At 43.5% G+C, this 27,558-nt stretch overlaps 2 protein-coding genes across 8 annotated transcripts in view; one reads left to right on the forward strand and one right to left on the reverse strand.

Annotated features, from left to right (window-relative positions):
- Window positions 1-13,742, forward strand: part of LOC139011288 (ectonucleoside triphosphate diphosphohydrolase 5) — a 74,975-nt gene extending 61,233 nt beyond the window's left edge. For 3 of the 4 annotated variants that reach the window (XM_070416783.1, XM_070416766.1, XM_070416775.1), the window contains 8 exons: window positions 1,083-1,402; window positions 2,152-2,702; window positions 4,252-4,598; window positions 5,358-5,485; window positions 7,251-7,415; window positions 7,643-7,742; window positions 8,749-8,891; window positions 9,694-13,726. In XM_070416783.1, the coding sequence (XP_070272884.1) occupies window positions 1,083-1,402; window positions 2,152-2,702; window positions 4,252-4,598; window positions 5,358-5,485; window positions 7,251-7,415; window positions 7,643-7,742; window positions 8,749-8,891; window positions 9,694-9,832 (1,893 nt within the window). In that variant the 3' untranslated portion in view covers window positions 9,833-13,726. Of the gene's footprint in view, window positions 1-1,082; window positions 1,403-2,151; window positions 2,703-4,251; window positions 4,599-5,357; window positions 5,486-7,250; window positions 7,416-7,642; window positions 7,743-8,748; window positions 8,892-9,693 lie in introns of all 4 variants that reach the window. The other variant, XM_070416792.1, reaches the window with a different exon arrangement.
- ZNF410 (zinc finger protein 410) overlaps window positions 11,158-27,558 on the reverse strand; it is a 42,995-nt gene continuing 26,594 nt past the window's right edge. Inside the window, exons 8-12 of one of the 4 annotated variants that reach the window (XM_070416821.1) lie at window positions 22,850-22,939; window positions 22,260-22,385; window positions 20,860-21,000; window positions 19,263-19,390; window positions 11,158-11,937 (exon numbers count right to left, since the gene is read on the reverse strand). In XM_070416821.1, the coding sequence (XP_070272922.1) occupies window positions 11,899-11,937; window positions 19,263-19,390; window positions 20,860-21,000; window positions 22,260-22,385; window positions 22,850-22,939 (524 nt within the window). In that variant the 3' untranslated portion in view covers window positions 11,158-11,898. Of the gene's footprint in view, window positions 11,938-19,262; window positions 19,391-20,374; window positions 20,574-20,859; window positions 21,001-22,259; window positions 22,386-22,849; window positions 22,940-27,558 lie in introns of those variants that run through there. The other 3 variants (XM_070416832.1, XM_070416842.1, XM_070416853.1) reach the window with 3 other exon arrangements.

Raw genomic sequence — 27,558 nt, forward strand, 5'->3', positions numbered from 1 at the left:
ATGCCCTTGACCGGAATCGAACCTGGGACCTTTCAGTCCGCAGGCTGATGCTCTATCCACTGAGCCAAACCGGTTACAGCAAGAATTCCTTCTTTTTTACAGCAGCATAGTATTCCATTGTGTGGATGTACCATAGTTTTCTAATCCATTCATCTGCTAATGGGCACTTAGGCTGTTTCCAAATCTTAGCTATTGTAAATTATGCTGCTATGAACATAGGGATGCATATATCCTTTCTGATTGGTGTTTCTGGTTTCTTCGGATATATTCCTAGAAGTGGGATCACTGGGTCAAATGGGAGTTCCATTTTTAACTTTTTGAGGAAACTCCATACTGTCTTCCATAGTGGCTGCACCAGTCTGCATTCCCACCAGCAGTGCACGAGTGTTCCCTTTTCTCCACATCCTCTCCAGCACTTGTCGTTTGTTGATTTGTTGATGATGGCCATTCTGACAGGTGTGAGTGGTACTTCATTGTTGTTTTGATTTGCATCTCTCGGATGATTAGTGACTTTGAGCATCTTTTCATATGTCTGTCTCTTGGCTTTCCGAATGTCCTCTTTTGAAAAGTGTCTACTTAGGTCCTTTGCCCATTTTTTGATTGGATTGTTTATCTTCCTTTTGTTAAGTTGTATGAGTTCCCTATAAATGTTGGAGATTAAACCCTTATCGGTGATAACATTGAAATTTCTTTTTTAAAAATATATTTTTATTGATTTCACAGAGGAAAGGAGAGAGAGATAGAATCATCAATGATGAGAGAGAATCACCAATTGGCTGCCTCCTGCACAATCCCCACTGGGGATTGAGCCCACAACCTGGGGAATGTGCCCTTGACTGGAATTGAACTTGGATCTTTCAGTCTACAGGCCCGAATTCTGTCGACTGAGCCAAACGAGCTAGGGCGTGAAATTTCTTTAGAACACATCTTATTTCTACATTGTCTTTCCTGTTAATTAAAATTTTTCTTTGTTCCTCCCCAGTCCCTAATATATAGAGGCTTATTCAAAGTGAAATTAACAGTTATGTTTTGAATAAATTTGAAATTATAGTTTGACCCCGGTCTATCCTATTTCATTTTAGATATTTCCCCCCAAATCCTCCTCAGACACAGAGGCAGAAGAGGAGCTGTCTGGGGATGGGCTGTTTTTGCCTAGGGCTGGCAAACTTGATGAGTTCCTCAGCCTGGAGGAGACAGATTCTACTTCTGCTGACTCAACTGGGAGCTTTTACGAGACCCTGCAAGCACTGACGCAGAAAGCCAGGTGGTGCCTGTCAGAATCCCTTCTTCAGTCTGACCCAGACAGTGATGAGAGCCTCTCTGAAGATGCTGAGGACCTGGAGAGTTTCTTCCAGAAGAAAGGCAGGGGGAAGCCGCAGGTCCAGTACCCACCATCGCCAAGGTGAGGCACTGCAGTTCAACAGCTGCTTCACTGTGTTTCTTCCTCAGTAAAGCAAAGACCACTTTTTCAGGTTGCCATTTACCCAGGCTCCGGAAGAATCAGCTTCTGGATCCAAACATGGGTTCTGATTCCTACCCAGCAGTCCTAAGTCACTCTGGGTAACCCTTAGTCACCCGAAGCTCTGGGATCGATCAAACGGATGCCTTTCCCAAACACACTACCTCCCTGAGCATGGCAACAGGGCACATTTACCTTGGCCAAGCCCTGTTAGATGTAGGTATGCTTTACCTCATTTAATATTTATTTTTCTCCTCCCCACCACCCTGTAAATAGATATTATTTTGCCATTTTACAGATGAGGGATTGAGGTTCCAAGAGAACCTTGCTGAAGGTCACACAGCTGGCAATTGTTTGAAGCAGGATTTGACTCTGGCTCTGTCTGACTCTAAAGCCCTGCTCTGCACCGCTGTGCTGTCCCCCTATGAAACTATTAGAGTGCAAAGTGGCAATTTTTGGATCAGTTTTGGAGAAGAGATTTCTTACTGAGGCTGCTAGATGGCCTGTGGGAAGGAGGGAAGCCTGGTTGAGGAAGGGAAAGGCTTAGAGGCCTGTGGGGCTGCGATGTTAGGCTGAGAACTTAGATGCAACCTGCTGGCAGAGAGGTCTGGGGAGCAGTGGGGAGGAGGGTCTGGGAGGAGCCGGGCCTCCTGGCCACCCTGTCCTCCAGGCACACTGCTTTCTTCCCCCAGGAGTGGCTACACAAGGCGCTGCAGCTCCCTGAGCAACCTACCCTCCGACATTCCCAAGGTTCAGTCCCAGCCACCCACAGGCTCCAGGCCTCCTTCCCAGCACAGAAGTCTCAGCTCCTGGGCATCCTCCATCACTGTTCCTCAGCCGTTCCGGATGACGGTGCGTGAGGCCCAGAAAAAGGCCCAGTGGCTGGCCTCACCTGCCTCCTTCGAGCTTGAGAGGCAGCAGGCCCAGAGGCAGGGCCAGGAGGAGGCCGAGTGCCACCGGCAGTTCCGAGCACAGCCCGTGCCTGCGCATGTCTACCTGCCCCTCTACCAGGAAATCATGGCGCGCAATGAGGCCCGAAGGCAGGCCGGGATCCAGAAGAGGAAAGAACTGCTCCTCTCGTCTTCCAAACCCTTCAGCTTCCTGGAGAAGGAGGAGCAACGGAAGGAAGCCGCTCAACGGAGGGAACTGGCTGCCAGTGCTAAGGCCAAGGCCTCCAAGCAGACTGCCGCTGGAAGGATCCCCAAGTCCATCCTGGAGCCAGCTCTCGGGGACAAACTCCAGGGTAAAGACCACCTGGCCACCTTGCTGCCTCCTGCCGGGGGTGCAGTGAGGATTTAGTCAGGCTCAGGGGTCAGCTGTTCAGGTGGCCCTGCTAGAGGCCACTCAGTGCAGGCCATGGAGTAGGTTGGGTGTATTTACACAAGGGGGAACCCTGTAAGGAGCAAGGAACCAGGAGATGTCCTGCAGCACTTCTCACCAGCCTTGCCCTGGTGACCTCTCTCTCAGTGAGTGCATGTGAAGGCCTCTGTGGCCGCACAGATATGAGAACAGAGAACCAATGAGACACCTAAAGACAGGCTTAGACCGGTGCCACCTGCCTCTGAGGAAAGCGCCCCCTGCCCCCCCATCCTGGTGAGGTACTCATTTCAAGAAGTGCAGCTCAAATAAGAGACTCGGGCTTTCTTTGCTCATTCAGTAACATGTGCCATGTCCCACGCATTGTTCTAGGGTGAATAAATAGACATGGAGTTTGTGGACATGGGAGGGAGACAGATAATAGACAACCACAACTGTGATGAGTCATTTGCAGGGATTATAGGGTCCTATGGAGTTTATAACAGAGGACCTAACTTAGGGTGTGGTGAGGGGTGGGAGCAGTTAGGGTCCCCAGAGAAAGTGAGCACTGAGGCTGACCCTGAAGGGTGAGCTGTGTTAACCTGATGAAGAGGGAGGAAGAGTGTACCAGCAGAGCTATAGCATGGAGGTGGGAGAAAGTTGAGCACAGTCAGGGGTGAAAAGGTAGAGGGTGGAGAGAAGAGGGAGAGGGGAGGAGAGAGGCAGGTATAGGCCAGACCTGGGGCCTTGTGGGCCATGGGAAGGGTTTGGACTTCACCCACAGGCACTGGGGAGCCACTGGAGGGTTTTAAGTAGAGTGGCTCATGATCAGATACGAAGTTCAGAAAGATCACTCTGATTGCTGTTGAGATAATTAAAGGGGGAGGTGCAAGACTCAGGGATGCTGATATAACAGGCGGCTATTTCAACAATTTAGTTGAGAAATTATGAAATTAGTAGCAGGGACAACGAAAAGAGACTGGACTGGAGACAGGTTAAAGCGGAGGAGACGGTGGAACATGTGACTGATAAGATGAAGGAGGGAGTGTCAAGAATGATTTGGATAATGGGCTCGGGCAGTTGTGTGGGTGGTGGGGCCTTACCTCTGAGACAGGGGAGACCTGGGAGAGGAGCAGGTGATTGGCCCTTACCTCCTGGTCATCCTTAAGGAAAGCACTCAGTAAATGTGAATGGCAGCTGATTCTGCAACCTGATTGGTACCTGGCAGTCTTCTTGTCAGCATTAATGAGCTCTCCAGGAAAAAAAAAAAAGCAAGCAGATTTGTAGTGTTTGCCATTTTCTGTGGTGTAAATATGCCTATCATGGCCAATTTCAAGCTTCCCACATGATGTCAGCTGGATCACAAAATTCCTGAGAAGTTAACATTTGGTTCCAGCACATTACTGCTAGTTTTTAAAAGAGGGAATGTTCTCCAAACCTTTTGGTATGAGTCTCGGTCCCTTCTCACCCATCACCACCCTGATTTTTCTTCACAGAAGCTGAGCTCTTCAGGAAAATTCGCATCCAAATGAGAGCCATGGACATGCTCAAGATGGCCTCCTCCCCCGTCATCTCCTCCAGTTCCAGGGCTGACCCACAGCTCCGCACAGCCACCCGAACCTGGCAGGAAAAGCTTGGGTTTCTGCAGACTGACTTTGGATTCCAGCCTCGGGTGAATCCTGCTGTCCCTGACTATGAGGGCCTTTACAAGGCCTTCCAGAGAAGAGCTGCAAAGAGAAGGGACACCCGAGAGGGGACTCGCAACAAGCCCTTCTTGCTGAGAACCGCCAGCCTGTGTCACACTCGGCGGCCCTGTGATGCTGCTGCCACTGGAGGGAGGAAGGTGAGAGCCCAGGCAGTTGCGGGGGGTCAAGGGCCTGGAGGCCCAAAATCCAAAGAGGGCCATGTCTCAATGGAAGGCACTTTTCATGGCATTTTTCTATCTTAATTTTTTTTAAAAAACACCAGTTCAGCTGTAAGCAGATCACAGATCCACAATTCCTATAAACTTAAGACCACAAGAATACTTCTTTTCCTTCCCTCTCTCCAGAGAAATTGAAGAAATAAGTTCAAGCAGGTCTGGGAGGCAGGAAGTTGGGATCAATTGTTGTGTCCCTATACCAATTCCAGAGACCTCTTCTCATTTGATTAAAAACTTCAGGATTGCCCCAGCCAGTCTGGCTCAGTGGATAGAGCGTCGGCCCCTGAACTGAAGGGTCCCGGGTTCTATTCTGGTCAAGGGCATGTACCTTGGTTGCAGGCTCGATTCCCGGCCCAGGGCCCTGGTTGGGGCACGTGTGGGAGGCAATCAATTGATGTGTCTCTCTCACACCGATGTTTCTGTCTCTCCACCTTCCTTCCACTCTGTCTAAAAATCAATGGAAAAATATCCTCGGGTGAGGATTAACAACGAAAAAAACCTTCAGGATTGACATCCAAGTCTGTCCCAATTACTAAACTTGAAATCTCATTACCCTTGGCTTTAATCCCCGGAAAAAAGATTTAGTCTGATTAGTTTCTATCTTAACTGAAATTGATTCCAGCTAAGATAGAACCTAATCACACATGCCGTCCCACCAATATCAGCCTTTGTTTCCTCTAGGACTCTCCACAGCCACCTGCTACTCCCCGGCCAAGGAGTCATTCTCTGAGTGGCCTTGCTTCCCTCTCTGCCAACACCCTACCTGTGCACATCACAGATGCCACCAGGAAGAGGGAATCTGCAGTCAGGTGAGTCCTCGGCTGCAGAAGACTCATAATGCCCGGATCGTGGCCCACATGATGGAAACCACCCCACTCCTGGGCCTCCTCTCCTGTTATCGGAAAGCTAAAGGCGTGGAAGGGAGTTCTCTGATCAGGACAGGAATACATGTGGTCCTCCACACTTAGGGCTGGAAAACATGTATCATTCAGCAGATATTCACGGGGCCTTACCCTGTGCCAGGTAGAATGTTAAGGCTGGAGATACCTATGGAACCTATAGTTTAATACCTAATCTGAAATACAGAAAAGCAGTGAAGCAACGACCTTATTTTGTTTGTGAGTGCAATGATGAGGGAATACAGGGGACTGTGGAGGCACTGGGAAGCCTGGGGCAGGGGACCCTTGTAATAGATGTCTAAGGTGAAACCTGAAGAAAGAGGAATAAGCCAAAGGCTGGAAAGAAAGAAGCTTCCAGACAAAGAACAACATTGGTAAAGACCTATAGATGAAAAAGGAAGGAACCCATTAAGAGCAGGAACTCAGAGAAGCATGACAGGTGGCTGAGCCTGCCACAGAGATGAGCATCCATTGCACATATTTGAAATTCTCCAAGATTCATCCTGGGGAACTATCAGAAGTCAGTTGGGAATCGGGCGCCTCCTTATTTTTAGCTCTTTAACTGACCTTCCTCTGTCATGGAATTGTTCTCATCGAGCCAGCAAGAGTTCCTCCACTAGGCCTCTGAGATGAAGTGAGCAGAGGACCAGCATATCGGTGCTTTCCTGTGGAACTCACAGAGGAGTAACAGACCGACTTGGCCCTTTAAGACCCACACAGATCGTAGAAATCTATTTAGAATCCAATGGATATTTCCCTTTCCCTCAAATTTCATAGAGCTACTAAATCAAGGCTGAATGTAGCAATATCCTGAGGTCCCAATTAGATATTATGAATCACAGGTTGGCCCACCTGTAGAGGATGTCCACAGCTGCTTCCTCGCAGTAGATAAAACTTTAATGTCCTTCTTCCTAATCTGTCCACTTCGAGTGCAGGCCAAATGCAAGAGTCTTGACTTTTTTCCTTTGGTAGAACTCCATAATACCTTGTAGAATATTTACACAAACGAAGTGCTAAAAGTTGATTCCAAATTGTGCATTAAAAGAAGACCATTTCTAGTTATCTGTATTCCCAAAGGACCATAAACTCGGGCACCTTCCGGCCCACTGTTTACAGCAGTGTCTACACCAAGGGCAGAGACTTAAAAGTCAGATATCCTGATTCTAACCTTGGCTTTTCCACTGGTACGCTGGGTAGCTTTGGGCAAGTGGCTTACCCTGTCTGAGGCTACATCTCTTTGCCTATACAATGAATGCTCCTAGTTCACAGGGCAGTATTGAGGATTACACAAGATAGTGGACATAAAGCACTTGCGGACTGTTTGCACTGGTTCAGGGTACATAACTCAGCTACTGGTAGCTATTAGTATTTTGTTTCAGGATAGACAACAAGCCTGAATGTTTGGCTATTTAAGGATATTTTATTCACACGTTTTTTCAGTTCAATGAGACTCTCCTGGGTAGAATATCACTGTATCCAGAGTGCTGGGAAGGCATCATATGCCCATGCATTTGTTGCCAGAATCTTAATCTTTCTGAAATGCCAGGGAGGTAAATTACTCCCCCCCTCCCCTTCATAGACAACACCAACTTTCCAGAGAGGTTACTAAGATTGCTTTTAAATATATCCAAGTTGGTCATCTGTATTTTTTTTTATTTTTGCCTCCTCCCTTTAGAAGTTCACTTGAAAAAAAGAACAAAGCACATGAGAGTACTCAGTGGTTGGAGACGCATAAAAAGAAGTGTCAAGCAATGTCCAAATCCGTGACCTTGCGTGCAAAAGCCATGGATCCCCACAAAAGCCTGGAGGAGGTATTCAAAGCAAAGTTGAAAGAAAACCGGTCAGTGTCTTCCATGTGTCAAAGGGTTGTGTCTTGGGATCCAGTAGATCATTGGTCTTGAAAACAGCAAAATGGAGTGACGAGGGTAGGCTCCTATAATGGCAGTCATGAGTTTTGCCAGGCACAGTTAGGAATTTACAATGTCCATGGGACTTACTCTGTTTAACTGGAATGAAGGGTATTCTGGATTGGAAAAAGGTGGATTTTAAAAATCTTACTAATTCCAGGAACAATGACCGTAAAAGAGCAAAAGAGTATAAGAAAGAATTGGAAGAAATGAAAAAGAGAATACAAACGAGGCCGTATCTCTTCGAACAAGTTACCAAGGTAAAACTAAACAGTCATCTTCTTTCTGTCTAAGGGTTCTTAGACATGAAAGTTTAATATCTGAGTATTAAACATTTCCTTGAAGCTCAGAAAGATTCTAAATTAGGCCCATTTGATTACTACCAAAGTAGTAATAGTACATGTTACTTGGGCTAAATTCACCCAAGACTGGACTCTAAAGACATCTAAAATGGGAAATTTCAATTCCTGGAGTTTTCACTGTAGTCTAGCTTTCAGCATGAATCAGAGTGGGAGTTAGGTCCCATATACACAGTGAGTTTGGCTGTGTTAGCAAGCACATCTTTAACTTACTAGTATTAATGTGACTGAAAATCCAGTCTTTTCTGCTGTCCAGAGCCATTGTTAATAGTGGTGGAACATCACCAGCCTCTAGATCTGTGGTACATTGCTAGGTCTCCAAGGGTTTTTTAAGTCCATCATTTTCATCTAGACCTCACTTGGTCTTTCAAAAATCTAAGTCCTTGCTTCTCAAAGGTGTGGCTCCCTAATCAATGGCTGGCATCTCCTGGGACTGTTAGAAATACAGAATTGGCCGAAGCCGGTTTGGCTCAGTGGATAGAGCGTCGGCCTGTGGACTGAAGGGTCCCGGGTTCGATTCCGGTCAAGGGCATGTACCTGGGTTGCGGGCACATCCCCGGTGGGAAATGTGCAGGAGGCAGCTGATCGATGTTTCTCTCCCATCGATGTTTCTGACTATCTCTCTCCCTTCCTCTCTGTAAAAAATCAATAAAATATATTTAAAAAAAAATACAGAATTGCAGGCCCCATCTGAGACCTACCAAATAAGAGTCTACTTTTTAACTAAATCTTCAGATAGTTCTTATGCACTTTAAGGCACAAAGCTCGAAGTAATTTCTATGCAAATCTTGTCCCCACTAATGGGAGAGGGTGGTGGTGAGCAGTATTTTAAGGATATGGGTTCAGCTAGTAATTTAGAATTCACAAGTAATTCACAAGACAGTTACAGATTCGTTTCCTTCCACAGGACCTTGCCAGGAAAGAAGCAGAACAAAGGTATCAAGACACCCTGAAGCAGGCCGGGCTGGATGAAGACTTTGTGAGGAACAAGGTCCAGGGCACCAGGGCTGCACAGTGGAAGGCGCAGTTAGAAGTGCATGATCGTCCCAGGTAATCCCCGATGCTGCCGTCCCCCTGCAGTCCTCCAGGTGCCATCCCTCGTAATGCTCCTGGCAGGAACTTTTAGGACAGCCACTCATATTTTGAGATCACTATCTTGTACTTACAGAATACTATCCAGACATCTCCAGATAACACACTTGAATTTGGAGAGAAGTGCAGTTGTGAATAAAATATAACCATTGTAGCCCTAACCAGTTTGGCTCAGTGGATAGAGCATCGGCCGGCAGACTGAAGGGTCCCGGGTTCGATTCCGGTCCAGGGCATGTACCTTGGTTGCAGGCATATCCCCAGTGGGGGGGTGTGCAGGAGGCAGCTGATCGATGTTTCTCTCTCATCGATGTTTCTAACTCTCTATCCCTTCCTCTCTGTAAAAAACCAATAAAATATATTTAAAAATACATATATAACCATTGTATATTAGGTCTAGATTCCTAAAATTTGAAACATCATTTTTCTATTTCAGTTCCAATGCCACCAGTCAAAAGTATTTCCACTCTATTTTTGAAAAATCATGTATATTTTTATTTCCCATAAAATGATAAAACTGTTTTTCTAGTGCTCTTTAAAAATAACTCATTAGCACCACCTCCTCCATTGAGATCATATAAATCAAAGGGAGTAAAGCATCTCTAATATTTTCAATTTTGTTGTTTCTTAAGTCCTAATTCCTCTCCCCATTTTCCACCTAGAAATTTCCTTTTGCATCCCATATAAAATAATAAAAATGTTGAAACCATCCTTAAGCTTTACATACTTTAAACGTTTTTTCATATTTTTATTTATTCTGCAGCACCCATGAAACTACAAAACTCGGCGTCAGAAATCCACAGCAGGATTTAGAAGAACCTCTAGAGCAGCCTACCAGCCCCAAGAAAGAGCAGGAGGAGCCGTCTTGTGAACTGCTAGATAATCTCGAATCACCTGCCTAACCAGTACACTTCATTACTGCTTTTCAATAATATTAAGCAACTAAGGTTGAATCAAGGCAAGGAAAAACTTGGGTTCTGAGTCATGGCCATTCTTGGAGAATGGGGAAAAGAAAAGTAGCAGATAACAGGGAATGGTTCAAGTAAATCAAAGTGAAGCTCAGGGTGGAGGGATCATAGCCGAGCTAAAACATTAGGGACAGAAAAAAAGGCACAGGCCCAAATGCCTACAGAGGCTAGTCAGAAAATAAAAGGGTTGAATGGGCTGGCTGTAAGGGAGTAGGGGACAGTAGAGACTGGAGTCTCTGCTGGAATACAGGCCCAGAATTGCCAGATGAACTGCCTTTTCAACAGAAGCCAGAAATCTGCATGTTGTCACTTAATTTAAAAATTACTTGGAAATATTGTACAGGCAAAATAAAACACCTGGGGGATGACAAGTTTGCAACTTCTAGCACAGGGTTTCTCAGCCTCAGCACGATTGACATTTTGGGCCAGATGAATCTTTGCTGGGTGCAGGGACAGGGAGCTGTCCTGTGCACTGTGGGATGTGTAGCAGCATGCTGGCCTCGACTCACTAGATGCCAGTAACACCCCTCCAGTTGTGACAACCAAAAATGTCTCTAGATATTGCCAAATGTCCCTAGGAGAGTTGGGGGCAAAATGTTCCCAGTTGAAAACCGCTGCTCTAGTATAAGAGTGAGGCTACAGGAAGTAAAAACTGGCATTTTAAGAATACAAGTAATTGACATGAACTCAATCTACATAGCACAATATGATTATATACATGTCATTAACAAATTGAGAACTATAATTACTTTATTTAAAAAAGCAGTTCTTTCCTGTTATATATTTAGAATGTTATCAGTGAGCATGTGTGTGTGTGTCAGCATGAGATTCACTTTAAATAAATTTGACAGCCATGATTTTCTACTAGTAAGTGATCTTTGGAATACTCACTAAATATAATTAGATGTTCTCTCAGTAGCTGTAGAGACAGGATAATAGCAAGAGTGCCTACTCTAACAGAAGCACCTTTCTCGTTTTTGTTTTTTTTTAACTTTCTGGGAAAATTCATTGCTAATTTTCCAGATTCAGACATGGTTCTTTCTGATGGGGATAGAGTGACACTCCTGCAATAGCTATCATCTGGGTTTGCTAGTTAGAGATGAAGATGTTCATGTCATGTTCCCCAAGACTCCTGAGCTCGGTCTTACCTGCATGGAATCCTAAGGGTAAATCAATACCTTATCTTAAAGGTGAAGACTGAACTTCTTTCTTAATCTTCTAAGAGAACAAATTCTGTCTAAAACAAGAAGCCAAAGAACTGACTGGGCTATTTTGTTTATTTAAAGGGAAAACAATTGAAGCTCTGAATCATGTGATTTAACTTTAAAAAAAAAAAAGCCCTTTAAACATGCTACTGTATGTTCCATAAACAAAGAAAGCAAAGTGACTAAGTAGAGGTGTATGGGACAAGATAGTACCTCAGCCTGGGCCAAGTAGGGATTCAAGTAATTTATTTTTTTGCAGCCCACTGGCGGAGAGTGTCTTACTCAGGTTGCTAAAGGGAGAGTATCACAACAGAACTGACATCACTCCCTTCTCCAAAGCAACAAGGCATCTTGAAAGCTCAACGTCTTGGTGAAGTTTTATGGTTGGTGGCAGGACTTAGTTCATCCACGTGGTAAGACAGCAGAGGCTGGGATGGTAGCTCTTCATAGGAAAATCTCTTCTCAATTGTTATACTGAGATAGGTCAGCCAACACATAATCAAATTCATTTTTCGGGAGAAGTCCATCCCAAAATTTTCCAGTGGGAAGAGAAGTAGGTACAGTGACCTAGCCCACATTCCCTGCTTTCTTCCTTTTCTGGATCAGATGAGAGTCTGAAGAGAAGCTCTCTTGCATTCATCTTCTTTGCCAGGGAAGATGCACAGAGGAAAAAGCGGGGTCTTGTCATTCACAGATTCATTTTGATTCTGGCAGATTGTGAGCCATAAGCAATCTGTTCCCACTATATGCTTTCTGGGATCAGATAGAGTGCTCTTCAGGATTCAATACCCATGCTCATGTCCGTCTTTCAGTTAAATCTCCTTGGTTTAGTAACTGTAAAAAGAGTACAACAAAATCTGAAATAGGTTACCGATGAATAAAAGAAAAATAATTCATACTAAGTAAAAGGCTGATGAGTGGGAGTGGGGAATGCACTGCAGGGGCTGAGTCAAGGATATCTAGTTCCAAAGCAAGAGCCATGCAGATACTGGCCGGGAGACAGCATTGTGGACACTTCATGATGCTGTCATTTTCACTACGGCAATAAAATGTCCTGAGTCTATAAGTCAAACTATTGTTTGCATATTCGTGTACTTACTAGTCAGTGAAGGAGGAACCTGACTTACAGGGAAATTAGAAATGGTGAAATCAAAAATCTTATGTCAGTGTTAGCCCAAGTACAGGCTGCAAGTTCAAGCAGAAATAAAAGGAATGGAAGGTTATTCCCAAAGAGTTCTACCTGACAGCTAGACCAACTCAGAAGAACTTCAGGGATTCCCTGGGCTTAAGGAATACCTTTCCTGTGATGAAGTGAGACAAGCTTGAGACTCCAGCAGGGTTGCAGCTAACATGGACATTCTACTCTATACTTTGTTGAAAAGCGGTTTTGTACAATAATTGATGAAATTGGGTTCCATTTTATTATGAAAAGAAAATGAGATTGGAATACAGTGAAATTCAGAATACAAATTTGGCTTATTAAAATCTAATCAGATAAATTATTGAGCTGGAGATGTATTTACTTGTTGACCTCAATTTGGATGAAGGTAGTTTATACAGAATTTAACAGTACAGAATTTAAAGACATTTATACAAATTAAAGGACAGATTTCATTTGATGCTGTGTGGTAGGGATATAAGAATGGTATGCTTTTAATCTAGGCCAAGATCCAGATATTTGAACTCAAAAACTTAGCAATGGCACTTTATTAGAGATGGTATAGAATTTGTAATTTGTTTTATCTGGAAAACATGCTAAGATATAGTCAAACTAGCTGGCAATCACTTATACTTGTTCTTGAGTTCAAGAATGTAAACTCGCCCTGGCCAGGTAGCTCAGTTGGTTAGAGCATCATCCAGGTACGCCAAGGTTGCAGGTTTGATCCCCAGTCGGTGCACATACAAGAAGCAATCAATGAACAAGTGGAACAACAAATCAATGTTTCTATAAATGAATGAATGAATAGAATGTGAACTCTGTGGCATGGGACCCCAGTTGGGATGACCTGTATTCGGCAGCTCCAAACGCCCTGGGGTCCCAGTGGGCCTGCACAATGAGTCCTCTGATTCTTGGGAGACCTGGCAATATTGAGGGAAGACAGAAATTGTCCAATCTGTACCATGTGAACCAGGTGTAGTTCTGATATATTTTCCATGAAATTTTTGGATACTTGATTTGGTTATTCTGATATTCTTGATAAGTTATTTTTATTTTTAGAGCATATTTACAGGAGTCCAACTGGTGCATCAGTAGATTCTTAACAGGTGTAATATATAATGTATGGTGACTTCCAAAAACAGAATTTGGAATGGGCTTGTGTTGTTTTAGGGTTGCAAATTGCCTTCTCCTTCTCTGGCATCTGAGTCTCCCCAAGGAATCAACCTTCCTCACTGACTGGAGGAATGGTCAGTTAGTACCTAGACCTTTGATGAGGAAGAGGACTAAGGCTGGAGCCTTGGGGGCTTGTAGCTTGAAAACAACTAAGGTACTGGAGGATGTGATAAGCCTACCCTGAGAAAGGAAAAGGAGGGGTGCGCAGTGTTGTAAGGGGAAGGTAATAATGGTAATGGTAAAGGTAATAATGGTAATCTGTAATAATAAAAGTGTAATATGCTAATTAGACCGGATGTCCTTCCGGGCGTCCTTCCAGATCTTCTGGACGAAGCTGGGGCTGCGAGGGAAGCCTGGGTCCTGGGTGCCTGCCAGCGACCGGAGAAAAGCCTGGGTCCTGGGTGCCTATCAGCCGGAGGGAAGTCCGGGTGCCGGAGGGAAGCCAGTGCCGACAGCCAGGGGAAGGAAGGCCTACTCTTGCACGAATTTTGTGCATCGGGCCCCTAGGTCAGCAGTTCTCAACCTGTGGGTCGCGACCCCTTTAGGGGTCGAACGACCCTTTCACAGGGGTTGCCTAAGACCATCAGAAAACACATATGTAATTACATATTTTTGTGATTAATCACTATGCTTTAATTATGTTCAATTTGTAACAATGAAAATACATCCTGCATATCAGATACTTACATTACGATTCATAAGAGTAGCAAAGTTACAGTTATGAAGTAGCAACGAAAATAATTTTATGGTTGGGGGTCACCACAACATGAGGAACTGTATTAAAGGGTCGCGGCATTAGGAAGGTTGAGAACCACTGCTCGCTCTAGTGTGTTAATAAATATACAAGGACCCATGAGGAAAAAGTGATAGTACAGGATTTTTAGCTACATCTAGGGGCAACACTTCCCACTTGGTGTTAATATTTTTCTATTAAGTGTTGGGGTCTTCCATTATGAAACTAGTTACTTAGGTGGCTGTAGATCCTTAGTGTTTGTTTCTTAGGTGGTGTGTGCTATTGTGTCTGCCTGAAGCTGTAAGTGGGCATCACCTGGACATGGACACTCTGCAGTCAATTCCATGACCCATGTGCCCAGGTTCAAGAGAACAAATGCACTATTACTGGCCTTTCTGCACACACACATCAGGCCATAACATACCTCACTTAAAACTCTGCAGTGGCTGCCACTGCCCCCAGGATACAATCAGGTCCTGGAAGGCCCTGCAAGACAGGGGCCAGCTTATCTTTCCTGTTCCTATTTTTCCATTCCAGCTCCCATCATACTCAACCCTCTGTGGTTCCATAGTTCCCTGTTCCCTCTCATCCTCTGCCTTAGTACACATTGCTATCCTTATGCCTATTATTTCCTTCCAACCCCTCCCACTTATCCATCAAGATTATTGCTATCATCCCTCAGATCTCAACTTAAACACTAAAACTTGCCCTGGCCGGTTTGGCTCAGTGGATAGAGCACCAGCCTGTGGACTGAAAGGTCCCAGGTTCGATTCCAGTCAAGGGCACATGCCTAGGTTGTGGGCTCGATCCCCAATGTGGGGCATGCAGGAGGCAGCCAATCAATGATTCTCTCTCATCATTGATGTTTCTATCTCTCCCTCTCCTTTCCTCTCTGAACCCAATAAAAAACACAAAAAACAAAAAAAACACTAAAACTTATTCCCTGACTTCCCCCAAGACTAGCACTTACTACAGCATGTAAAAATTGCCAGTTATTAATCTTTCACCCTTCCCATTCTAACCTCTCTGTACAGCACCACTCCAGGGACACCATTTACATAGTTATCTTCTACACTAATAAAAGAGAAACATGGTAATTAGCGTACGACCGCTACCCTTCCCATTGGCTAATCAGCGAGATATGCAAATTAATCCCCAGCCAAGATGGTGGCTAATTTGCATATGTAGGCTCCAAGCCACAGATTGAGGCTTTAGGCCTGGGTAAGGGAGGAGCAAGCCAGCAATCTTTGATCCAGCCATGGTTGATGGCGGCAATGGTGGGGGAACTGGGGTGGAGCCAGCAAGCGATCCTAGATGTCGGCGGCGGGGAGCTGGGGGTGCCCCGGCCCAGGCCTAAAGCCTCGGGCAGAGGCTTTAGGCTAGGGCCAGGGAGGAGCCAGCCAGCGATCGGCTGGGGCGGGAGCTGGGGGTCCCTGGTCCAGGCCTAAAGCCTTGGCCAGAGGCTTTAGGCTTGGGCCTGGGAGGAGCCAGTCAGCGATTGTTGATGGCGGCAGAGGCGGGGAACCAGGGCGGAGCCAGCCAGCGATCATTGATGGCAGAGGCGGGGAGCTGGGGGTGCCCCGGCCCAGGCCTAAAACCTCGGCCTGAGGCTTTAGGCCTGGGTCAGGGAGGAGCCAGCCAGGGATTGTTGATGGCTGCGGTGGCGGGACCTGGGGGTGCCCCAGACCAGGCCTAATGCCTTGGCCAGAGGTTTTAGGCTTGGGCCGAGGAGGAGCCAGCCAGTGATCCTTGATGGTGGTGGCGGCCCGAACCGGGGCACAGCCAGCCAGCGATCCTTGATGGCCACGGTGGCTTGGAGCTGAGGGTGCCCTGGCCCAGGGCTAATGACTCGCCAGAGGCGTTAGGCCTGGGCAGGGGCCAAACCAGCAATTGGTGTGAACTACAGAGGAAACACCTTTTCTGACTGCTGATTGGTTAAGCTCCCTGTATGCCACTGGTAATATTCTTAGTAACTTGGGTAATAAGAGTCCAAAAAGTGATCTAGGGTTTTTTTTTACCACACTCCTGGAGAAAAAAATGAAGGTCTGCTGCTGGCGGGTTAAGAAATGTCATATCCTGTCCTAGCCAGTTTGGCTCAGTGGATAATGCCTCGGCCTGCCCAACGCAGATTCTGGGTTCAATTCTGACCACGGGCATGTACCTAGGTTGCAGGTTCCTCCCTGGCTCCGGCCCAGGTCAGGGCTCATGCAGGAGGCAACCAATCAAAGTGTTCCTCTCACTTTGATGTTTCTCTCTGTCTTTCCCTTTCTCTTCCACATTCTCTAAAAATCAATGGAAACATATCCCCAGGTGAGGATAAAGAAAGAAAGAAATGTCATATCCTATGAAAGACACTTCTTGAAAATGCCTAAAGAAAGTTGTCATTTTTTCATGGTAAAGGGACTGGAGTCCATGTTGATGAAAACACCTTGGTGGCTGCGGTGACTGGCAGTGGCTGCAACAGTGCGGTGATGGGGCTGGTGCCTTCCCCTGATCAGCCCGGTCAACTCCCACAAAGGGAGGCCAGACTGTGGCTTAGGCCCGCTCCCCAAGGGGAGCAGGGAGCAGGTAGTAGGACATCCCCTAGGGCTCCCAGTATGTGATAGGGGGCAAGCTGGGCTAAGGGAACCCCCTCCCCAGTGCACAAATTTTTGTGCACCAGGCCCCTAGTGGATTTATAAAAGGTAGAGGTCCCAATTCTGAGTGTAAGTTCTTTGAGGCAGACATTGTACTTTATTTACACTGTACAACTAGTACCCAGTAGAGTGCCTCACACATATTAAGTACAAAATGTATGTTGACTGAATTATGATTTTATACATCCAGCATTAGTTTGGGGTTGCCTGGAGTGCTTCAATTAAAAAAAAAAAAAGTATTTCGCCCAGTCGGTGTGGCTCCATGGTTGAGCACTGACCCATGAATCAGGAGGTCATGATTGGATTCCTGGTCAGGGTACACGCCCGGATTGCGGGCTCCATCCCCAGCAGGGGGCATGCAGGAGGCATAGATCGATGATTCTCTCATCATTGATGTTTCTATCTCTCCCTCTCTCTGAAATCAATAAAAACATTTAAAAAGTAAAATAAAAACTTTTTTAAAAAGTATTTAACAGTATAGGAGAGAAAAGCTCCAAAGTTTCAAATATAAAAAAAGAAAAGGTTGAGTGTTGCAGATTAGTTTGTTAGGTAATAATTTGTAAAAGAGAAGACTAAACTGACTTTCAGAGCAACCCAATAGTTGGTGAGAAAAAGTACTTATTTTATAAAAGAAAAGCAAGGGGAAAAAGAGAATTAGGACATCACCATTTTGCAAGTTCTAATATAAAAATAGATTAGGCCATGATCAATAATGGTTGCCAAAGTTTTTACTTGACTCATTGGTCAATCTTATGATCAGTAAGAGGAGAACAACTGATTATCATGTGTCTCCTGATGAGATGTCATAGAAAGCAAGAGTACCACCTATGAAATATTCTTGTGGGGTTTAGGGAGGAGCATGAATCTAATCAAGCCTCTAAATGTAATTACCAGCTTTTAGAAAATCTGTGAGTAGAAAAATATATTAAATAACAAAAGGAGTCAATCAGTCAAAATCCGAACATCGGAAATTCTATAGGCAGAGTAACCCAATTCCTTAAATAGATAACCATACTGGAAAAGAAAAAAAAAAAGTGTGGTGGGTGGCAGGAACTATTTTAAAGGGAATTAAGAATTATTAAGCAATGCAATGTATGGGCCTTGTTTGAATCCTAATTCAAACCAACCAACTATAAAAGATATACTATTCTCTCTATACTTTTTGAACACTTCCATAATAAAGATTTTAAAATAAACAAGGATAAAATAGATAAAGGAAGGCTATATAGGTGAGCCATGTTCCAGGGCAATAACCAGGAGAAGGTAACTTAGGAAAGAACCAATGGACATGTATGTTATGTGCCACTGAATTAGCTCTAACTCCTAGTGAACATCGTGATATTCAACAGCCCTGCTCAGCTCCTGTAGACTCATGTCCACGGCTTCTTTTATGGAGCCTGTCCAGCTCATGTTTGGTCTTCCTCTTATCCTGATGCCTTTTATTTTCCCAGCATTATTGTCTTTTCCAAAGAACCCTGTCTGCTCAAGATGTGCCCTCAGTAGGACAACTTCAGTTTTGTCATTTTGCCTCCAGCAATGTTTCAGGCTTAATTTTCTCTAGGACCCACTTGTTCATCTTTCTGGTGGTCCAGGGTGTTCATAAGAGCTCTCCACCACCACATTTCAAATGAATCCATTTTTTTCCTATCAGCCTTCTTCACTATCAAAGTTTTGCATCTGTACATAGTAATTGGGAATATGAGCGTGTGAGCAATCTTAGCCTTGGTCTCTAATGACACATCTTTGCTCTTAATGATCTTAAAACTCCTCTTTAATTTAGATGATGGTTCTCATTCAGTAAGCCAGTGAACACATTTCTGTATGACCAGTTAGTTCAGCTTGGTATCTCCTAGGCATATGACCCTATCAAAATGAACAATAATTTTAAAAAATGATTTGTCAGTACTTTTTTTTGCTTAAGTACCACTTTGTCCAAGGATGTTATTTTCTTTATAAAAAGCAAACTCATCTCATAGGCAGAAAACAGAAGGAGCAGATATTCGTTCAGGCATGTGAATATAGAAATTTAAAACTCAGAATCTCACCTGTAATTGACCAAGTTCTCAATTCAGGAAACCCTACCACTCAGGCTCCTTTCTGAGCTTGAAGGAAGATATTCTATTCAAAGCTTCTGGGAAGTTGAAATTGGAGAATTTTTCAAATCCTCTGAACTAGATTCCCAATCACTCTCTACCAGTGGTTCTCAATCTTCTGGCCCTTTAAATACAGTTCCTCATGTTGTGACCCAACCATAAAATTATTTTTGTTGCTACTTCATAACTGTAATGTTGCTACTGTTATGAATCGTAATGTAAATATCTGATATGCAGGATGGTCTTAGGCGACCCCTGTGAAAGGGTCATTCGACCACCAAAGGGGTCGCAACCCACAGGTTGAGAACCGCTGCTCTCTACATTAGTTTCCACAGGAACAAAACAAGGGCAAGAGACCATTTTACCTCCTGTGGATTTACGGCAGTTAAGACAGAAACCTCATATGACTGCCTCCCTGACTGCATGGTCACCAAGTGATGTGTCACATCAGGCACTGAAGACAGGGGACGTGGGGATCCTTCAGCAAGCACCTCTGTGAAACAGCAGAAAAAATGTTTCAACAAAAAGTGAATCCACAGATACCTACCTGCCTTATCAAGCCTCTTATTAAGAATTTTAAAACTGTCCCCTGAAACACTGAATCCCATGTTCCTATATTTCTTCCAAATTAATTCTTATCTAATACTCATTATCAGTGAATTTGGAAAGTACTGTATTACAAAAGGGGAATGGGAAGAAAAGGCAAAAAATCTTGATATAGGAGCTGACCAGTTTTTAATATGCCGATTTAGAGTAATATGGCTTTATCACTGCTAACTGGGTTAACACTGTTAACTGGATTAACACTGTGTAGGAAACAGAACAAAAGCTGCCTAGGCAGGCAAATCAGGAAACCAGAGGTGACCCTTAAAGCAGTCACCAATGAAACAAAGAGCACAATGTGTGCAGGTCAAGAACTCAAACCTAGCTTCACTTCGAAGTTCCTACTCTGTGTCCCTTCCTCCCTTACGACTTCCTTCCTTCAGGCTGGCAAAGTACCTCCATGCAGTTTCTGTGCCTCCTGCCTCAGTTAGCCACTAGTATCATTCATGAAACAGAGGAGAGGTAAGTTGTAGAGCACACTCTAAGGCCTTGTTGGCTCCATGGAGAAGTTACACAGATATGGTCACTTATGCCCCAAACTGACTGAGTACGATATGAATAACTAAAACACAGATCTCAGACTTATTAAATGTTCACTAGTGATATCACCATGAAGATCTTTTGGAAATAGTTTATGCATAAACCACTTAGCCTTCAAATTTCAGTTTATTTTAGTGGCTTTTTTAAACTTATACTGCTCTTCCTAACTATACCATGTAATTTGACATTTGCTTATTACTATCTTCTGTTTCCCATGTGTAAGTTTTGACTTCTCAACTAGATTTTAAGGTCCCTGTCTTCTACTTTTTAATCTTTCCCATGGTGCCAGGCATAGAGTAGGCACTGAATAAATGCATGCTGACCTCACCTGTTACGTTTTTCAGAGAAGAGGGCCTGGCCTGTGTAACTTGGGTGAAATTTCTACACCAGAGAGAAGCAACTGTTTCCTAGAGAGCCCTTTCTTTTCTCCTGAAGATATGGCTTTTGATGGTATGGAGAAATTGCTTTATATCTCCTCTGTAAAACCTGGTTATGTTCTGTTTAAATGTTTTAAAAGTTAAGTTCTTCCATAACTGCAATAGGAAAAATAGAAATAGTTGGGCTAGGATGCTAGGATTATGGATAATCTTCTTTAAAATTTTTTCTCTTTATTCTATTGTTACATCATCTTTTCAATGAATTTTTTTTTTTACAAGTTCACTTATTCACCCCCAGAGACAAAGAACACAAATGCTACTCAATCATACCACAGCTACTCACAAGAAATGAAATTAAAACCTCCATTTTGGAGACAACCCCATTCCTTAGTCTCTAGTGGCAGCCCACTCTCCCCAAATAAAGGAGAGCTGAAATTCTTACCATCGTCAACTCCTAGGATAGAATTGGTATTTGGTAGGTTCAAGGACTCTCCACCAAGGCTCGGCTGGGGATTCACAGACACCAGGTTTTTACTGGGTACTGAAGCCTCTTCAAGCAAACTACTGCCCATTAGTGGCTCAGCTGCACAGAGAACAGGATGTGAGAGATATAGCAGTCAAGGCTGCACCTGGTCCCCACTCTTACACAGGAAGCTTGCTTTTTCTTTCAGAACTAAAAATTAACCTACATCTTGGATATCATCTCCTATTTCACCTACTTTTGAAAGCAAGAATAAGCCTCAAGGAAAGGGTTAAGCCTTACGAATAAATACCCTTGCTTGTGAGCTGGAAAATTAGCTTACGAAATAGGATGAATGCCCTTAAAACACTTGGGTTGCGGGAAACGAGTTAAGTCGGCTCGCGTGAATTGCGCGTACTCGGCGGGAGCCGTCTTAACTCGGTTCATATAGATTTGCGGTGGAGTGCGGGAAACGTGTAAATTCGGGCCGATTGTAACTGCGTATTACCAAATATTTGTTTCAAAGATACCTACCTGCGTATGCGAACCGTTTCATACCCATTTCAATCGAACCCATACTTCAAAAGATATAGGCATTTTAAACTAACTCTGATTTTGCGCGGGAAACCTAAATAATTGCCCGCGCCAGCTTATATTTTGGCGGGAAATTCACCCGACACCAGAGTGTTAAAGGAGCGTTTGGAGTGAAAGAACTGGTTAAGGAAAGACATGGAAAAGGAATAATAAAAAGTATCAAATTTACGGTAAAAAGGGAGTCATGACTGATAAGTAAAATATGCTTAAACTCTTGTCATACAGAAATCTTTATCACAGTGATACTCAAATGCTGGTTCATGGATCAGCACTAGTTACCATCCAACTCACTCAGAAAACTTTTAAAATTACAGATTCTGGGATTTTACTTCCAAATAATCTCAATTACCAGGTTGTTTTGTTTAGGGGGAGGAGTAGACAATATGAATATACTGTATATATTTTAAAAGCTTGTGGCTCAGTGGTTGAGTGTCGACCTATGAACCAGAAGGTTGCCGATTCGATTCCCAGTCAGGGCACATACCTGGGTTGCAGGATTGATCCCCAGTAGGGGGCATGCAGGAGGCAGCCAATCAATTATTCTCTCTCATCATTGATGTTTCTCTCTCTCTCTCCACCTCTCCCTTACTCTCTGAAATCAATAAAAATATATGTATTTTTTAAAAAGCTTGCAAAAGGTTTTACTGTATAGCTACATCTGGAAACCAATAGCCCATCAAATGAGACCAGGTTTCTTCCCAAAACAGAATCATAACATTTCCAGATAACCAGGCATGCCAGTTATTTGGCCAGAAGAAACAGCACTCCATGAAACCCTCTCTGCTCACCAGTTTGCTCCTGCTCTTGACTCCCAGCTGTTCCCATCTGCAAGTGATGCTTTCTCATGTGCACATTCCTGCTCCCACTTTGAGAGAAGGTCTTCCCACAGACTTGACACTGATGAGGCTTCTCTCCTGAAACAGGGACCAGGTTAAGACAAGGGAGCCAAAATGACAAGGTACATTCCTGACAACAAGAAAATGGACTCAAGGCCTAGATGGAGAAGCCCAGAGAATGTTAAATTACATAAGAGACTGCTCCTTCTCCCACTTCCCACCTTCCCCAGCCTCTCAGCCTTCAGTACGAAGGCAGGAAAAGTACCCCAGGAAGACTTAGCATGCTCATTGTTCCTAGCCCCGAGTCCTTTCCAGACCCATTGTGCTGTTGCCTTCATAAAACATCTTTGCTATAAGGTCACGGCAGCCACAAAGAATATTGACTTCCCTTTTCAGATATAGGCTTCCACAGACCTCTAGGATATTTACCATCCTCAAGGACTCCAACCCTGGGTTCACAATATCCCCTTATCCGATTCCCCGCCACCACTCTCCTCGTCTTCAACATTCACCCTGGTGGTTCTGAACAATGATCGGAGTACCTGAGTGAACCACCAAATGTTTTCGGAGGCTAGAATACTCAGCAAAGGAACGGCCACATCCTTGGGCTTCACAAAGGAAAGGCTTCTCTCCTAGAAACAGAAAATGAGATAAAGACTCAGTCTTCTGGTGAACTCTCTCTCTCTCTTTTTCCACCAACCGTTTTCTGTTTCCAATGACTTAATCTGATTTCTTTAATTCAGGCTATATAATTTCAGCTGGGCTATCTAGCAAATGTCACCTCTCAGTGTTCTGCTAGGATACAGCCCACCAGACTGCCCTGCCCTTTTCTCCCTCCTGGCTCAAGAGCTGACCCTCAACTGCACTGACCTACCTTCTTTAGTGACCACATCCCCCCTGAGGACATCAAGATTACAGTAAGTAATATGTGCCACCAGGATTTTAAACTTATATACCAATTCTCTTTAAGAATCAGTTCCTAGATCCATTAAAAAGTACAGATTTTTTAAAGTTATAAAGTAGATATTATATATTCTCATTTTATAAAGAAAACAAAAACATGTTTAGTCAAAGGTACACAAAAAAATCTATAAAATATGTTAAAAGTAGATATCTTCATAGTGGTATTAGAGATGATTTATTTTCTTTCTGCTTTTCTGTAATTTTTTTCTACAATCTTACTTAGTTATTTAAAAATCAAACATGCATGGTAAAAACTGAGTAAGGCCTGTGGACTGACAGTACTGTTAACATCCTGGTTTTGATATTGTACTATGACTGCATAAAATGTCACTTTCTGGGGAAGTGGGGGAAGCACACACAGAACTCCTTGTACTATTTTTGCAATTTCCTGTAAGTCTATAATTATTTCAAAATAGAAAAGTGAAAAAATCAGATGTAGTCTCTATCCTCTAAGGGTCACAGACTAGTGTGAGAGAGATAAATGTATTTATAAATAACTTCAATATAAATTATTGTACAAAAAAAGGCTATAAGCATTTAGAAAGGGAAGAGACACTGATTGTGATAATTTTTTTTAAAGAAGCTGAATTTAAGCTGGTCTTAAAAGATGACAAGGATGGAAGGAAATTCCAGGCACAAGGAATAGCATAAGCAGAGCCTTGAAACTGAGAGTGCCCAGGGCAAGTTCAGAAAACAGCAAGTGTGAAATAGAAAGAAATATATACATTGGTCTCTGGCCCTGGTTCTTCACACAGAGCTCCTACAATTCTTATGAATAAGGGTACGAGGAGACTCTTTTGTTCTAACATTTAGTCTTTAATCCCAGTTGCTGATGCAGAGTTCCTAACACCCTTGTAAATTTCTTAAGTGATAGAGCACTAGGAGCATCTTTTGTTCTAATATTTGGGTTTGATCTTGGTTTCTGACACAGAGTCCCTAAATCCCTTGGAATTTCCTGGGTAATAATGTCTTTTGTTCAAATAAAGTGACTCTTTTGGGCTCCTGGATGGACCCTGCCATGATTAGAAAATTGGGATTTTCAGCCTATGTGATGGAGCCTCCATAAAATCCCAAAGCACATGGTTCAGAGAGCTTCTGGGTTGGTGAACCCATCTACATGCTGAAAGGGTGACACATCCCAACTGCACAGGGACAGAACCTCCTGTGCTCGGGACCCTTCTAGACCTGGCCCTATTGTTCTCTCTGTCTGGCTGTTTGTCTGTATCCTTTGGCATATCCTTTATTATATAATTAACTGATAAACATGTTTCCCTGAGTTTTGTGAGCTATCTCACAAATAATCAAATCCAAAGGGAGGATCATGAGAACTTGATGTGTAGCCAAGTCAGAGAGGAGTTACGAGCAATCTACTGCTTGCTACTGGCATCAGAGGTAGGGTGGAAGCATTCTGTGGGTCTGAGCCCTTAACCTGTGGGGTCTGACCTATCTCCCTCCAAATAGGGCACCCAGCTGGTATTGCAGAGAATTGCTTGGTGTGGGGGAAAACCCACACATTTGGTGTCAGAGTGCTATGAGTGTGGTTGTGTGAGAATAAAGGAGAAACATAAGAGTGAGTTTCTCCTACTCAGCAAGTAAGGCTGGCATGGTGATAACACAGGAGCTGGCCTTGAAGGAGGAAGGGCCACTGCTCTAGATTATCCTGTTCTTTCAGACTGCACCACACAGTTTTATGTGGTGTTTTTCTTTTTTTTGGTTTTGTTAATCCTCACACGAGGATATTTTCCATCGATTTTTAGGGAGAGTGGAAGAGAGAGGGAAAGAGAGAGAGAAACATCGATTGGTTGCCTCCTGCACGAGCCCCAACCAGGAGCCGGCAACTGAGCTACGCGCCCTTCCCGGAATTGAACCTGGGACCCTTTGGTCCACAGGCGGATGCTCTATCAACTGAGCCAAACCGGCTAGGGCCACACAGCTTTATGTTTATGACATTCCTGTGGACTGCAACTTTTTTGAAAGCATATTTGTGTACTTACACCTATCCCAGAATGCTAGGTACTCAAAAAGTTGCTGACTGAACAATATCATATATATGTATATGATATAATAATATGAATAAATGTCAAAAAAACTAAAAATTCTAGTAATAAATAAGATTAAATGTTTAATGAGATGAACTAAAATAACCTTAAAATAGAGGATTTAGAAAACAGAATCTAGTAGTATGAATCTCTGCATCAAGCTGGCCTAGGATATAGACATAGCCTTCCTATTTGGGTACTGACAGGGTGGTGATTTTGCGGAGATAAAGTACAAAGGAGAAGAGGAGGTTTAAAAGGCAATGTTGCATTATGATTAAAGCATGAGTTACTTAACCCTGAGTTCAAATCCTGGCACTACCACTTATTAGTATGGGGAAGACATTTAACCTCTCCAAGATATAATTTTGTTTGTTTTTAATCATCACCACAGGATATGCTTATTGATTTGAGAGAGAGAGAGAAAGGGAGAGATTGGTTGCCTACCCTAAGTGCACCGACCATAGATCAAACCCGCAACCTGGGTATGTGCCCTGACCAGAAATCTAATCAAACCAGCAACCTTTTTGGTGTATGGGACAATGCTCCAACCAACTGAGCCACCCAACTGGGGCTCTAAGAATCAGTTTTTTATCTATAAAATGAACATAATACAATCTCAAAAGATTATTTTGAGGATTAAATGAGATAACACAAGTATTCATATAGTGCTTGGCATAGTAAGCTCTCCTGGTAAGCCACTAAAACTGGCAGCTCTGCCATTTCCTAGTTGCATAATGTTAGGCAAGTTACATAACTCTCTAATCTTCTGCTGCTTCATCAATAAATACAGTATGTAATGAATAAAGTTACCTTGAAAATTAAATAAGATATATATATATATATATACATATATATACACACACATATACTAGAGGCCCAATGCACAAAATTCATGCAAGAGTAGGCCTTCACAGCCCAGGCTGCCTCGGCCCTCATGGCCCCACCCCCCAGTCATTCCAGAAGGTCTTCCGGAAGGTCATCTACCGTCTGGTCTAATTAGCATATTAGCTCTTTATTATATAGGATACACACACACACACACACATATGTACTTGGCACATATTAAATTACCTCAATAAATACTAACTTTTATTATTATATTAATTTTTAAAAGATTTTTAAAATATATTTTTTAGAGAGAGGAAGAGAAAGAGAGAAACATCAATATGAGAGCGAAACATCGATTGGCTGCCTCCTGCACGCCCCCTACTGGGGATCGAGCCCAGAACCCAGGCATGTGCCCTGACCAGGAATCAACCAGCAACCTTTCAGTCAGTGCATGGGATGACGCTCAACCAACTGAGCCACACCAGCCAGGACTATTATATTAATTATTGAGACCTGGATCTGTGAGTCATCCTGGGAGAAGTGATTGAATTAAGGCCGGGGAATTCGATGAGAGAGCACACTGAGTGAAAATGAAAGAAGCTGGAAATTCTGATACTGGTGAACAAGTGGAAGATTAACAAGGGAGAGCTAGTAAAAGAATAAAGAGAGAAAATCGGGTCATTCTCTGAAGTAAAAGAAAGCATTTTATTTTAAGATGTTCAGTTTTACAAAAAGCTACAAAGAAGGTGAGCAGCACAAGGTTGAAGTCACTGTACTTAACAATAAGGCATGGTGAACTCGACTTCTTTCCTAATCTATTCAGCTAGATGTTTTTCTTTGTTTGTTTGTTTTTTTTTAATTCAAACTGCTTTCTTGGAGCAAGTATAGTATCCTCTTTCAAGAAAGAGCTGAGAAAGAGCTATTCTGCCCTGAAACACAGCCAATGGTAATGTCAATCTAGAGGGGATCACGCCTGGAACAAATGTGGCTTCAGCTTGGACTTTTAAAATGCCCTTTAATCGTACCTGCTATCATTTTAGTAATGCAAGAATGAACAAGGAAGAGACAAAGGAAGTGGCGAGAAAGTAGAGAAGAGTTACACATCCTGAGGCAGTAATCTGAGTTCAGTGAGTAAGCTCTGGCAAGAGACTTAGCACATGCTGGGCAATGGCTTGGCAAGTCACCCTATCCTTCAGCTATCCCCTCGTGTCTCCTTCTCAGACTGAGAGTCAGGGTATCTTTATTTTTCCGCTTTGATATGAACATGTTGTTTGACCCAGAACAAGTTATTTCTCTATTCTGTTTCTCATGCTGTGAGGCCCTAACAAGCAAGCAAGCTCCTCAAAGTCAGGGATTTCATATTTGCCTTTGTATTTCCCCCATCTTACCCCATTTAGTGCCTACAAAAGGCTCTGTAAGGT

The sequence above is a fragment of the Myotis yumanensis genome, unplaced genomic scaffold, assembly GCF_028538775.1.
Source record: "Myotis yumanensis isolate MYYU_CA2020_CCGP unplaced genomic scaffold, mMyoYum1.0.hap1 SCAF_1, whole genome shotgun sequence".
Taxonomy (NCBI): domain Eukaryota; kingdom Metazoa; phylum Chordata; class Mammalia; order Chiroptera; family Vespertilionidae; genus Myotis; species Myotis yumanensis.